This window comes from Mercenaria mercenaria, chromosome 10, assembly GCF_021730395.1.
Source record: "Mercenaria mercenaria strain notata chromosome 10, MADL_Memer_1, whole genome shotgun sequence".
Taxonomy (NCBI): Eukaryota; Metazoa; Mollusca; class Bivalvia; order Venerida; family Veneridae; genus Mercenaria; species Mercenaria mercenaria.
Genome location: NC_069370.1, coordinates 24,657,477 through 24,671,944, shown reverse-complemented (window position 1 = coordinate 24,671,944; position 14,468 = coordinate 24,657,477). Strand labels below are relative to the sequence as shown.

At 37.7% G+C, this 14,468-nt stretch overlaps 1 protein-coding gene across 3 annotated transcripts in view; it reads left to right on the top strand.

Annotated features, from left to right (window-relative positions):
* LOC123559620 (mucin-17-like) overlaps nt 1-14,468 on the top strand; it is a 45,345-nt gene that overhangs the window by 27,861 nt on the left and 3,016 nt on the right. The window contains exons 7-12 of one of the 3 annotated variants that reach the window (XM_045351587.2): nt 956-1,150; nt 2,345-2,473; nt 3,099-3,413; nt 9,618-9,852; nt 10,772-10,921; nt 11,703-11,816. In XM_045351587.2, coding sequence (XP_045207522.2) covers nt 956-1,150; nt 2,345-2,473; nt 3,099-3,413; nt 9,618-9,852; nt 10,772-10,921; nt 11,703-11,816 — 1,138 coding nt within the window. Of the gene's footprint in view, nt 1-955; nt 1,151-2,341; nt 2,474-3,098; nt 3,414-9,617; nt 9,853-10,771; nt 10,922-11,702; nt 11,817-14,468 lie in introns of all 3 variants that reach the window. The other 2 variants (XM_045351586.2, XM_045351588.2) reach the window with 2 other exon arrangements.

Genomic DNA, 14,468 nt, shown 5'->3' with positions numbered 1-14,468 from the left:
TGCCTTTGGTGATGATTCCAGTATTAGGGGGAGGTGGAGGGGGTGGGGTCAGAGGTCAATGTTGCTGTGACTTTGAGCTGAAAATAGGTTTTCAATTGATAAGTGAAAAACTCCTTGGTCTACAGTCCCGTGACATCGCAGGGTGATTGCCTGTGGTTAGTAGGTAGGCTTAATGGTTATGGAGGTCAGTAGGTCTAAGGTCAGATAACAGTGACTTTGTGACTGAAATGGTTTTGGCTCAGTAACTTAAGGATGACTACCCGTAATAGGCCTCAATTTCACCAAAAGCGTACATACAACTTCATAATGTAAGCTTTGAAAATGTCAAACGATAGAAATTAGGTGCATATTGACAACTTATATAGTAACAGAAGTTCTAAAAAAAATCCTTTAGATTACCTCCCTTGCTAATTTTGGTTTTTCATGAGTTATCTCCCCTGAAAACTAGAAAAAAATAATTTTATCCTTTTCCCTACAGGGAATTTCAGATTTCTTTTTGATATTTGTATCAGAATCATATAATGCAGCTTTCTACCGAAAAAAATTCTCGAAACTCAAGCTCAGATTCTCGTAATTAAAGAAATTATATATTTCCCATAGGCATCAATGTTAAGTTCAATACCGATTAACTCCCCAAAAAATGATAAAATTCGAAAAATCTCTTGGTGAAACGTTTTTAATTTTGAATGTCTTTAAAGTGACCAAATTTCATTTAAATAGTACCATCCAGTTACAAGATATGAAATATGGCTATTACACCATGTTATCCTTAAGACATGGCCTACTGTTCACAATCTTCTTAGGATGATAGCCTTTTGTTAGGGAGGTGAGAGTTAGTGAAAGAGCTAGATCATAGTGAGACTGAAAATGGGACAGGCCATTATAGGGGGCATTGTGTTTTATAAATGCATTTTGTTCAGTTCTGTTCAGGCTTTTACCGTTGTTTTTTCCTCAGGATTCATGGTATGTAATTCTGTGTGACAAGTTCCGGAATGAACGACGAGGACTGAGTGGTGCCGGAGCTTCTCCTCGCACAGGGAAAGGAAAGAAAGAGCATCATGATCCACATATGGCTGCCATGGCAGCTGACCAACAGGTTGTCATGGAAACCAATGAAGAAATGGAACTTAGGGCTTCAGAAGAAGTTCAGGTCTGTATATTTAAAAACTGACCAGACAAATCAACTATGTTTTCCTGATCAGAACACAGTTGCTAATAGTTTCTAGCAGCCATCTTTTAAAATTCTCATTAAACAGGACGTACTTCGTAATAGCATGTGGCAGCTTGCAGGCTACAGGTGGCATCCACTTAAGTTGTCTGCTCTGACTAGCAGTTCTTATCAAGTGTTTCACCAAACTTGGGTCACTATGAAGTGGCTGTTGAGTTATGACTAAAAATTATGAAAAGTTAAAAGTCTGCTCACTAACTGTTATCCAATGTTCACCAGACTTGGTCACAGTGTTTATGGGCGTAATATCTTGGCCAAATTTAATAATGATCCAGATAGTTCAAGTGGCTCTGGAGTTACAGCCCTTGAATTACTAAAATTTGAGAAAGTGACAGTTTCCACAGGCTCACTTGAGCAATTCTTATCCAGTGTTCACCAAACTTTGTCACAGTGTTTCTGGACGTAGTTTTGCCAAGTTTATAATGGATCGTCTAAGTCATCATGGTGTTATGGCATTTGAATTGCTTAAAACTGTAAGCGTTTTGACTTGTTGAGTTCTTCTCAAGTGTTCATCAGACTTGGACACAATGTTTATGTGCATAATATGAGCAAGAATGACTGGGTTGCACTGGTGTTATGACCCTTGAATTACTCAAAATTGTGAAAAATGCAGTGTCCTCTCAATAACTTAGGCAGTTGTTATCCAGTGTTCACCAGACTTACCATAGTCAGAATGTTTATGGGCATTTTATCCTGGCCAAGTTTGATTACCAGTGCTTGTCCATCTGGAGATTTGAACCTTTAATAAGGAAAAATGAATAAAACATGATATCAACTAGTCTACTCATGAAGTGGAATATTTAAAAAGGTAAAATGATCTGCTGTTGAGGACATACATATATTTACACCCCCAGCAAACTTAGTTTGAGGAGTATATAGGAATCACTTGATCACTTCTGTCCCTGTCCCATCACATCCTTTCTAGGGATGGTTACTCCATCCAAAAAGCTGTTGAAATATGGAGGTAACCCCAAAACTAAGATATATATAATGCTAAATGCCTGTTTACAGTTGAGCTGTGTTCAGCATATAATCTGAGAGCTTACATGTTGGGGTTTATAGAGTAAGTTGATGACTTGTATGTATATGACATGAAGATGTTTACTTTTCCAGCAGGAAGCTCAAGATGACACTGACCAGCAAGTAGCTGTAACTCCGCCTATACCAGTGTCTCAAGCCACGCCCCCACAGTACTCTGAGGCCACGGCCCATGCAACCTATCAACAGGCCTACTCATCAGCTCAGGTATGGTTAATGTGTGTTTGTGTATCTACAGTAGCTAGCAGTCCACTGTATACAGTACATTCTCACTTATAAGGCAAGGGGCTTATAAGAGGCTGCTAGAACTAAAATTAGAAATACGTTTAAACAACTTCTTCTCATGGACAGCTGGATGGATCTTCATCAAACGTGATCTGTAGCATTATTATAAGGTCCTCTCCCACATTTGTTCAAATTGGAGCAGTTGGCCCCTTTAAGGGGCCCCTAGGACTAAAAATGAAAACACCTTTTAACAGCTACTTCTCATGAAACAGTCAGTGGGATGTTTAACATGGTCTGTAGCATCATCATAAGGTCTTCTCCAAAATTTGTTCAGTTAAGGGCGCTTGGTCCCTTTTAGGGGCCGCTAGCACTAAAAAATAGAAATGCGTTTAAAGGACCTTGTCATGAACTGCTTTGTGGATCTTCATCAAAGTTGGTCTGTGATGTCATTGTAATGGTTTTGCTTGGTCCCTTTTAGGGGACACCAGAGCTAAAATTAGAGAAATAAAAATCAGCAACTTCTTTTCATGAAATTTGTTCTAACCTATATGCAGTTTTTTTGTGTCACAGCAAAATACATAAAAACCTTTAAATAACTTATTTTTAGATGACACCAGCGAAGGAGTCAGTTTCAGTCCCAGAAATGATGTCAACTGAAGAGGAGGAGGAGGACACAGCAGCGACAGGAGAACACGAGAAAGTGATTGTAAACACAGAAGAGCGACGTGGATATACAGAAAAGGCCAAACGTGCAGTGAGAAGAAAAACTCATTCTCCTAAAAGACACCAGAAACAGACAGCCGAAATGCCTATACTGGATGAGAGATACGCAGCCAGCCTTCTTGAATACTACAGTAAACATAAACCGTATTACCCCGTTGATTCTGACTTCAGTCGACACATGGAGGCTGAAGCAGCAAAGGTATGTTTAGATTATAAGTTATGCTGGTACAAAAAATCTGAATATGCTACCTTGTGTAGTCTGTTTTCGTTTATAGATTTAGAAAATAAATGAGGAAAGTTCGGTTTATTTATAGCTGCATCAAGTTAGGCTCACAAGCAGTTGAGAGTTTACACATTGTATGGAGAAAAACAACTGGTAATACAATTCACAATTAACCTTACAGAATAGACCAGTTTGTTGGATCTTGAATTGTACTGAATTGTAAAATTACATTTGGGAAAAAGGAAGATTTTGAAAGGAAGTTTGACTTTTTTTTTGCCTCCCCAAAATTTTGTAGGTGTTGTTGGGACCACTTTGAGTTGCCCTTGTCCATCCATCCATACATACGTCAGTCTTGTCGCATTTGTGTTGTGCATGTCTCAAAAAGTATATGACCTAGGGTTGTCATACCTCACACAATTGTTATTCAGCATGTGAAGTTGTACACCTGTTCTTTAACTTGGATTTTATATGGCCAGATCTGAGATATGAACCTTTACTTACTCAAAAATATGCATAAAATATTAAAAAGGGCTTAAACGTTTGTGAAGTATATATCACAAAGACTATTTGACCTAGGATTATGAAACAGTACAGGAATATTATTTAGCATGTGAAGTTTTGCATCTTTGGTTCTTGTTAGGGATTTCACACACCCAGACATGAGTTGTGGCCCTTGACTTAGTCAAAATATGCATTAATGGGCATAAAAGTTTATTTCACATTTATCTTGAAAAGTATTTGACCTAAGGTCATGAAACATAATAGGGCTATTAATTAGCATTAGAAGTTGTGCACCAGGGGTTTGTTTTATATTTCTATTGGTCAGACCAAAGTTATGGCACTTGATTGTCTGAAATATCCATAAAGGGCATAAGGTTGTGTTGCATGTATCTCGGAAAGGAAATGAGTCATAAAATATAAGAGGATTGTTATACCCCTAGATACTAGTATCTGGATTCTATACTGGATTCCGGTCCTTAGGTCAGTACGTCCATCCGTCTGTAGACGGAATTTGTTCAGGCTGTTTCTCAGCAGTTATTTGACAGATTTCCATCAAACTTTGTAATTATTATCAGTACCAAGCATAGTTGGGGTGTTCGAAGTGGGTTTCATTTGGATGATTTTTATGCCCCCGGCATCTACTGAATCGGGAGGCTTATAGTGATTGTCCCGTCTGTCTGTCCGTTCGTCCGTCGGTACGAGGTTAACAAAATGGGACCGTTTCTTCTAGCATTAATACCCCTTACTAGAATGACTTGATACTAATGCAGATGTAACCTTTGACCATTCCTCATCTTCAGACATCACCTGACCACAGTTTAACCTTGAACTTGACCTCGTTTTGGACTTAGGCTGCTTTGTATCGATAAGGATGCCACCGGGGGCATCAAGCATTTATTGAATGCAGCTCCTTGTTCACTTAATTATGGCCCTTTATTAATTTTTATGCCCCCGAAATGAGGCATATAGTTTTTGAACCGTCTGTCAGTCTGTCAGTCTGTCGGTCTGTCAGTCTGTCCGCAATTTTCGTGTCCGGTCCATATCTTTGTCATCGATGGATGGATTTTCAAATAACTTGGCATGAATGTGTACCACAGTAAGACGACGTGTCGCGCGAAAGACCCAGGTCCGTAGCTCAAAGGTCAAGGTCACACTTAGACGTTAAAGGTCATTTTTCATGATAGTTGGGCGTGTCCGGTCCATATCTTTGTCATCCATGGATGGATTTTCAAATAACTTGGCATGAATGTGTACCACAGTAAGAGGATGTGTCGCGTGCAAGACCCAGGTCCGTAGCTCAAAGGTCAAGGTCACACTTAGACGTTAAAGGTCATTTTTCATGATAGTGCATTCGTGTCCGGTCCATATCTTTGTCATCCATGGATGGATTTTCAAATAATTTGGCATAAATGTGTACCACAGTAAGACGACGTGTCGTGCGCAAGACCCAGGTCCGTAGCTCAAAGGTCAAGGTCACACTTAGACGTTAAAGGTCATATTTCAACATAGTGCATTGATGGGCGTGTCCGGTCCATATCTTTGTCATTCATGCTTGGATTTTAAAAATATTGGGCATGGATGTGTACCACAGTAAGACGACGTGTCGCGCGCAAGACCCAGGTCCATAGGTCAAAGGTCCTAAACTCTAACATTGGCCATAACTATTCATTCAAAGTGCCATCGGGGGCATGTGTCATCCTATGGAGACAGCTCTTGTTTCTTTATATGTATATATTGAAAAAAAATTTGTCTGGACTGTTTTTCAGCAACTATTTGCCAGATTTCAGTCATACCTTGTAATTATTATCAGTACCAAGCCTAGTTGTGCATATGCGAAGTGGGTACCATTTGGATGATTTTCTCTTAGTTATGGCGCTTTATTAATTTTTTCTTTATATGTATATATGGAAAGAATTTGTCCGGGCTATTTTTCAGCAATTATTTGCCAGGTCAAATTATAGAAAAACTTTGTTCAAACCCTCAGAGGCCACATGCTCTGCTTGATCTTCATAAAACTTTGTTAGAATGTCACTATAAAATCCAGGTCAAGTTCAAAACTGAATTATCCAGGTCAAAAACTAGGTCACTAGGTCAAGTTATAGTCTAGAAGACATTGTTAATACTCAAAAAGTCTCATTTTCTACCTCGATCTTCATGAGACTTGGGAAGAATGCTATCATAAACTTGTCACAAGGTCAAATCATTGAAAGATTTGGTTAATGATATACCTAATTTACTTAAAAAATGGTCAAATGTGGTTAGGGCTGTTCCAGGAAAAAAGGCCTTGGGGGGTCGAAACGAGTACCTATTTTTTTTCTCTAGGTGGGGGGTATTTTTGGTATTTAAATTTCCTTGGTTGGGGGTGTAATTGGTATTTTAATTCTGTTGGTGGGGGGTATTTTGCACACTAAAACATATAAAAGTGTTTCTTGAGATTTTCTATGCGAGTATATTTTATTAGGTGGGGGTGGGGGGGGGATCATCATCATTTACCAAAGCATGAAAAATCAATCGATCGCCAACAAACACAATCGACTCTATTTATCACATATGCAGCACATAGGTAACGACAATTTGGTTGGCCCACGTAGGCGCTGTACTTGAATGAAAACAACTGTCAGGTTTTTCATAAATTTTACATGTGCCGAAAAGTTCCCCTTACTGTGCATTTCCCGATTTCTTGCATCAATTTTATCTTCAAACACGAAGAACATGTAGACGTCACGTATATTGTGAGTTATATCTTATGCGAGTATTGGCGAGTTAAACTCTGGATAGGGACGAGTGAACCTCTCTGTATACTCGGCCGATCAGGAGAGTGAATTTTACTTCCTAACTTTACCAAATTCAGAAATTACATCCCTAAAAATAACCTGGATTGACTGGAATTTACCAGCAAATCTTAAAGATATCAAAACGTCATGCCAGTAATTTTCCATTTCATGAACACGTGCGACCTATAATAATATCTAATTTAGGCTACATCGCCGTTACCTTTGTTTATCGAAACGTATACACAAAAACGCGCATAGTGCATTCATTTTTTAATATAATCGCTTCAAATTTTCAACACCGCTTGAGAAGTAATACAGTTTGAATTCTATAACGATTTTAATAAGATATCGACAGAAATGTAGGCAAAATTCTATAAAAACGATCGAATTTTCATACAATTATTTGTAAAATTTCAAACAGCGCGATCTTAATTATTTATTTATTTCTAAAAGTAAATAAATAATACATTCTATGGTCATAAAATTCAGACTTTTGACAAGAAAGTACAAAAAACAGAATTAAAAAATCTTAAATAATGAAAAAGGGGCAGCTATTTCAATACGTTGAGTAAAACAATTTTGGCAAACAGATTTCTGTAAGTGCGGCGGAATAGGTTACGTGACCTCGTGAACGCAAATAAAAATGTGGTTTTAAAATAAAGCAGTATGATGTCGCTGTGGTTTTAAATAAGTTGGATAAGTAAATGAATCTTTGTAGATGTTCATTTGACACGGCACTATGTAAGATATTCTTCTCAAACAATAATGTAAATTCCTTGAGGGCAAATGAGGATATCCACTACTATCTTTTGACACATTTACCTGTCAGTTTATACGGGATATTGCACATTCGCTTTAAAAATAAAATAAAGAAGATGATTTAATGAACCGAGGCGGTACGATCAGACAGTGTCATATGGCGCGAAAACATGACGTAATGCCATGACAATCTCGGAAAACTTTGATCTTCACTTAAGATGCCATGATACCGACACACTTCTTTTAGCTCTTTGAGGGGGTTTTAATTGATGACAAAAACAGGGCCAGTACTTATTTTATCAACAGAATAATTACCGATAATTGTTAATGTTTTTTTCCGCTTTGAACAGGGGTGGGTTGATGATAATTATTGTGTCCATATTTTTGGGACACTTTCCAAAATAATTATTTTTCGGGATTTTCGAATGCAGTGCAATGTAGAGCAGATAGGATACAAGAAAAATATATCAACAGCTGCATACTAATAAATGGAAGCAAGATTCCTGTTTGTTTCATATTTAATGTTCGGTCCGGCAGTGCAGGACCGAATGTCCAGCCATTTTTGGCAACTTTCGCGATGTCTGGATTTTATTATACTCACCTTGTAAAGAGTTCCAATTATAAAAATAAGTTTCAACCACGGAAGGTACTCAATCCCGTTACGTACCGAAATTAACTTCAACTGTTTGATTTAAAACAACGACCGTTTATATAACTATTCACTCACTTTTATTCATGACTTTCACGTGCGCCTAAAAGTTGCCGCGTCAAAGTTTGCACGGACTTTCGCACGCATTTCTTGATTTCTACGCTTTGCACGCTTTTTATCTCGAAAGTATCAATCTTTCCACGAGGGTCACGAAGATGAAGATTTCATTCAGGGATTAACACGCCATAATTACGGCTGCACAGGATAGTGCGTGAAAAATGAAGTTTTTACCGCCAGCGTACAATACTTAGGACTTAGAAAGCAAACATGGTAACAAATGGAGATGGGCTTGGCTATCTGAAAGTGACACTGATGGTGATCGATGGGGTCTTTGGCTAAGAAAACCGGATATTGCAGGGTCTGCATTTTGTGAATGTTGTGCCAAAACGTTGAAATATGGTGGCATGAAAAACAAAAATGTTGCCAGAATTTGAAGGTTGTTTCAGTCTGAATCTTACAGAAATATGTTGAGGGTATATTGTTGAAACAAGTCCTTGACTTAGAAAAGTTACTGTTAACTGAAAATCATGCATTTTGTGCATTATAATTAGTAAATTTTTGGCACACATATAAGGCTAGAATAGGGCTGTTCTAAGCGTTCAAAATCACTAATTCTCAGGACCTTCAGGGTGGTTTTGCCCTGGACCCACTGGGGGCCCCAAGCCCCCAGCAAATTTTTCAGAACTTCCAGTATTCCATACTTTCACCCTTGGGTTAAAATGCAAATGGCCGAACAAACCTGGTTCAGAAATCTGAACGTAGAAGGCGTCGTCTCCTGGCTCGCAGACAAAGGCCTTAGCGAGATGGGTAACGTAATAAAAGGTAACACAGGATTTCCTTTCTTTTGGCATATCTTTCTTGACTGCATGTACTTAAAACTTCCTTTTTAAATCGCAACATAATTTTCAACTGTTCAAGAGCTAAACACAATCCTTCCCATTCGTAATTTTAAAAAATCAAACTTATTTGTTACTATACATAATATATATGATTAAAATTCTGTGGGTAGGGGGTATCAAAGCAATAAAAATTCTGTTGGTGCCCCCCCCAACCCAGGCTTTTTTTTCTGGAACAGCCCTTATATGAAATTTAGGCTAAATGTGATACTAGGTGATATGGGGTATGAACTAGGTCTATGAACACTGTCTTCAAGGCCCTCTTGTTGGTAATTTTGGCTCTAGGACACAACAATAAGTCATTAATCAATCCAGCAACACACCACAAGCTACTTATATGTGCCGGACCCCTTTAGTTACAACCTTTTGAAAATACCATTGACATGGAGTCAGATAGTAAATAAAACAAGGTGTCATAATAATTATGCTGACCGTGCTCAATTTTCTTGCATTCCCTTCATAACATGATGATGCTAGAAAAGGATTTTATATGTGTGCCTTTTGATAGTTTACTTGGTAATCAGATGGAAATATTTTTCAGACTAATGCAGGGTTGATACTGGATGAAAAAGGTGTGCCAAATACATCTGTAAACCAGGCAATGGCACAGGTTGCTGCCAACCAACAGGCAGCAGTGAGTCAGGCTATAGCCCAGGCTGTAGCTAGCCATGCTGTGGGCAACCCAGAGGAACCATACAGTGCCGAAGTGGCAGCTATAGTACAGACTGTTGTTAGTGCACACATGGATGAGGTGTTGGCTGCTAGAAATTACCAAAGTAATGAGAGTTCAGTAATTTTAAATGGTGATATCTTCAAAGTTAATATTTGTTAGATAGAATTTAAACAAGGGCAAATAGTTTTAAGTTTCATTTGGATCTGCAGGTAAAAGTCTTTAACATAGCTTCTCATTATGCTAGCCTATTTGATTTTATTTATCTCGATGGTGATGTCTATGACAGGCTTCAAATTAAGAAATAGTAGATCTCTTCCTGTTTCTTATCAATAAATAAAATATGGGCAGAAGTTTGGATGCATAATAAATCAAAAATGCATAATGCAAGTGATTTTATTATTTGCATCTGAACACCTGTCCATATTTTATTAACTGATTAAATTATTGGAACATACCGGTATTTATCATTTCAATTCTTACAACGCAAATAATCTGCATTTTACAGTACTGTATTTTCAGCTTAATATAATATTCCGGCCATATGCTACAATTACCCTATGGTTAGAAAGCGTTGAAATGTAACTTTGTATATTTATGTCTTTTTAACAGAGTTTTTAGAAGTATTTATCATCTAGTAATCTAACAGCACGTCACATTTACATCATTAAGACATCATATTTTTAGGTCATACTTTTATGATGTCACTACTGAATCCTAACTAAGCAGCATTGCTTGTAGAGATCAAAATGTGATTACAGCCCTGCACTTAAGTCAGTATGACTTTTTATCAGAACTTTGTTTTTGAAATGTTGTTTACTAGCATTTGACACTGGGATAATTTGTATATAATGGAAAAGAAGAAAATCTCTTAGGTTACAATCATAGTAATATAATGGCCAATCATATTTATGGTAGATTCCTATTTTTAGACTGTTTGCTGTGTGTTTAGATAACAGGTACTGCAGATTGTGTTAGAATTCTAAATAGATAATATATTTAATGTTTGCTCTTGTTTTATTCAGTTGGACCAGAGCTTCAGTACCCAGTGACTACCCAAACCCCAGAAATTGAGGGAACTGTGGAAGTCAAAACCTCAAAGAAGAAACCTAAAATACAGCAAAAGGAGAGGACCCCGGAACAACAACAAGTTACATTACAAAGATTTAAACAAAGTTTGTAATCTTTCTTTCTCTGCCATTCCTCTTTCTTGCAAGTCTGTACCTAAACCAGTGTGGTAGCTAAAATACTCTCCACTGTATAGCTAGAAACGCATTATATGATATACAATTGATCAGAGGTGTTTATTACTTTATCATTTAGGGAAAACAGATGTCTTGAATCAATTTTAATCTTTGGTGTATGATATAGCATCTCTCATCTATTCAACATATACCCTAGATTTCTTTCATTTATTTGGTGAGCATCCAAACTTGTGGTGGTTTGAGCCATTCAATGTTTATTTATATTTTACTGGCAAAAGTGGAAATATTTCAGCAACAGATGAGAAAAGTCCTTGCTAACAATGAATAACAACATTTCAAAATGACTGTGATTTAACCCCTGTATAAACTATTTAGAAATTTACTTAGACAAAAAAATATTCCTTGTATATTGACATTGATTCTGAAATGGACACAGTCATACTTTCCACAGGAAATTTTGATTGGTTAATATGTTTTTTAAAGATTTGTGGCGAAACACTGTTGATTGACTCAATTCTTTAAACTGTAATATAAACAGGTTAAAAATTTTGGCGAAATGTATCAGGAGGTTCATCCAGGGAACCATTGTAGAACTCAGATATGTGATAATTAGGATGTAGCTGTATCTCATACTGCTGTGTTCAGATAGATGGTCGCACAGCTACTGTGTGTAATTTAAACTTCTACTTCTATCACACATTGGCAGGTTTTCTGTGAAAGAAAACAAAAGATGGTTATGTTGATATTTCAGAACTTGCTGTGACATACCCAGGAGTGCAGGCTGTAGATGATGCTACACTGCTGTGTACATGTGGAGCTAAAGTTAAACTGGGTAGAGCAAGGATGCTGCATAATTACTCCAACTGTAAGTGATTCTTGTGTGAACCAACAAAGTCTCCTGTTATGTGTCACTCAGGGGTCAATTTCTCGGTTATGAAAAGTGGATCTTGTGAAAAGTTAAAAATACAAGACATATATAGAGAGAAAACTTTCAAAATCCTTCTTGCTTTTAATAATTAACATGCCTGATTTCAAGGCAATTTTTAGAATTAATGCAACTGTTTGCTTTGTTTGGTTTAAAGTCACATACAGATCAGGTTATATGGTGACTTCCGAAACTGGTTAGTGGAGGAAGACCTGTGTTCCTTGGTTAGTGGAGGAAAACCTGTGTTCCTCGGTTAGTGGAGGAAGACCTGTGTTCCTCGCTTAGCAGAGGAAGACCCGTGTTCCTCGCTTAACGGAGGAAGACCTGTGTTCCTCGGTTAGTGGAGGAAGACCTGTGTTCCTCTTGGCATTCTTGCAGGCATGTTCCATCTGCATGACTTCCAGTTCCTGTCATGGAGCAATTGAATAATGAAACCAACATTAGTGGTAATTGCCAAATAATTTAAAGTCAGTGACTACATGGTCGTGGAAAACCAAAGTTTACTCTAAAGCTGTAATGCCTGTAATGATTACTAGGCAAAATTGTTTAATTTCCATTAGTTGGAACTTTAAGTGTATTAAATGCAAGTGAGTTTCTATTGTTAACTAGCAATATCTTAATTATGTTTTCCGCCTACTGTTTTTGCCCTGTCCCTCAGTCACTGTTCATTTCCAATCAGTAACTGCAGAATTATTTGACCTAAAACCTTCAAACTTCATAGGGTGATAGGGCTTTTGGAGTAGATGACTCCTATTGATTTTGGGGTGACTCCATGAAAGGTCAAGGTCACAGGGGTCTGAACATGGAAAAAAGGTTATGATCATTAATTTAAGAACCACTTGACCCACAATGTTGAAACTTCATAGAATGATTGGACATACAGAGTAGATGACCCCTATTGATTTTGGGGTCACTCCATTAAAGGTTAAGGTCACAGGGGCCTGAACATGAAAAACAATTTCCAATCAATAACTTAACCATTTGACCCAGAATATTGAAACTTCATAGAATGATTAGACATGCAGAGTAGATGACCCCTTTTAATTTTGGGGTCCTTCTATTAAAGGCCAAGGCAAGCAATGTTCTAGTGGATAAGGTGTCGGCCGCTCAACCCAGAGGCCATGGCATCGAGCCCCACTGGGGTCACACAGGGCTTTCGGTAGGTTCTGAAACTCAAGAGTCATTGACTCTTCAGCCTAAATTTTCAAGGGTCAAAATCAGATTTTCAGGGGGTCAAGCTACATGTATACTGTTATTAATGCAACTCCCACAGACTTTATCTAAAACTAGTACATTAGTCATAACAGATTTTCTTAAACAATTCATATTTTAGTTGTCTTATTTTGCACATTGCCTAAAAGTGGATGGGGTTTAGTGCTTTGCATGCTTTTATTATCAGCAAATTCTTCTAAATAAGAGCTGCTTTGGCAACAGTGATCATATATTTCGTAAATGCAGACGTTTTATTGGCTTTTTATTCAGATTGTACTAGAAAAATCTTGTAAGAAATGATAAAAATGTCCAAAAATGGCGGTCTCGAAAACGAGTGACAAATACGGAAAACGAAAGTAACATTTAAAATTCTTGAAAAAATAACTGTTTTAAATTTCATTTTCTCATCATACCACGTATAATTTCTGCTTATTTAATTTGTTTTGGCCCAAACAAAGCATTGGCAATGATAATAAATTTGCTATAGACCGTGACGGCCGACCGGCTCATGTAATCGTATCGAGCACACAAAATAATTAACAAGTGGTACAAACACGATAATCTAAGACTGCATTGTTTATCAATTAACTTTTACACATTGATCAATAAACACCTTTGATAATGACAAGGCATATTGTACTAAATACAAACCGCGAGATAATCACGTGTCAATTGGCGCGTGGTGTGACTGACATCTGTCGGTAGCTAATTAACATACGACGCTCCGCCTACTGCCATATTTCCACTTGTGCCGGCGAACAATATTGAAATTCACTGGGATTTTGATTGACAGGGGGCAGAACTATCGAACTTGAGACGCATCAAAGTAAATTTCCGCGAGTCAAGCCGACGCACGTGGCGTAATTTATGCGGGTCAAATACGAGTTTTTCTCGATTTTCGCGGGTCAAAACCCGGGACCTCGGGTCAACCGAACGCCCTGTCACATCTATGACTTCTCATATGACACCAGTACTGGTTTTTCCAGGAAGCGAACTCTAGAGTGGTTGCAATAAGCTTGAAGCTTTCATCACAATCAAGCTAAAACAAATTAGTATAAACTAAAACTAAAGGTCAAGGTCACAGGGACCTAGACATGGAAAACCATTTTCGATCAATAACTTGAGAACAACTTGACCCAGAATGTTGAAACTTCATAGAATGATTGGACATGCAGGGTAGATTACCCCTTTTGATTTTCGGGTCACTTTATCAAAGTTCAAGGTCACAGGGGTCTGAACAGGGAAAAACTTTTTCCAGTCAATAACTTGAGAACCACTTGACCCAGAATATTGAAATTTCATAGGATGATTGGACATACAGAGCAGATGACCCCTTTTGATTTTGGGTTTACTCCATCAAAAGTCACGGTTGCAGTGGCC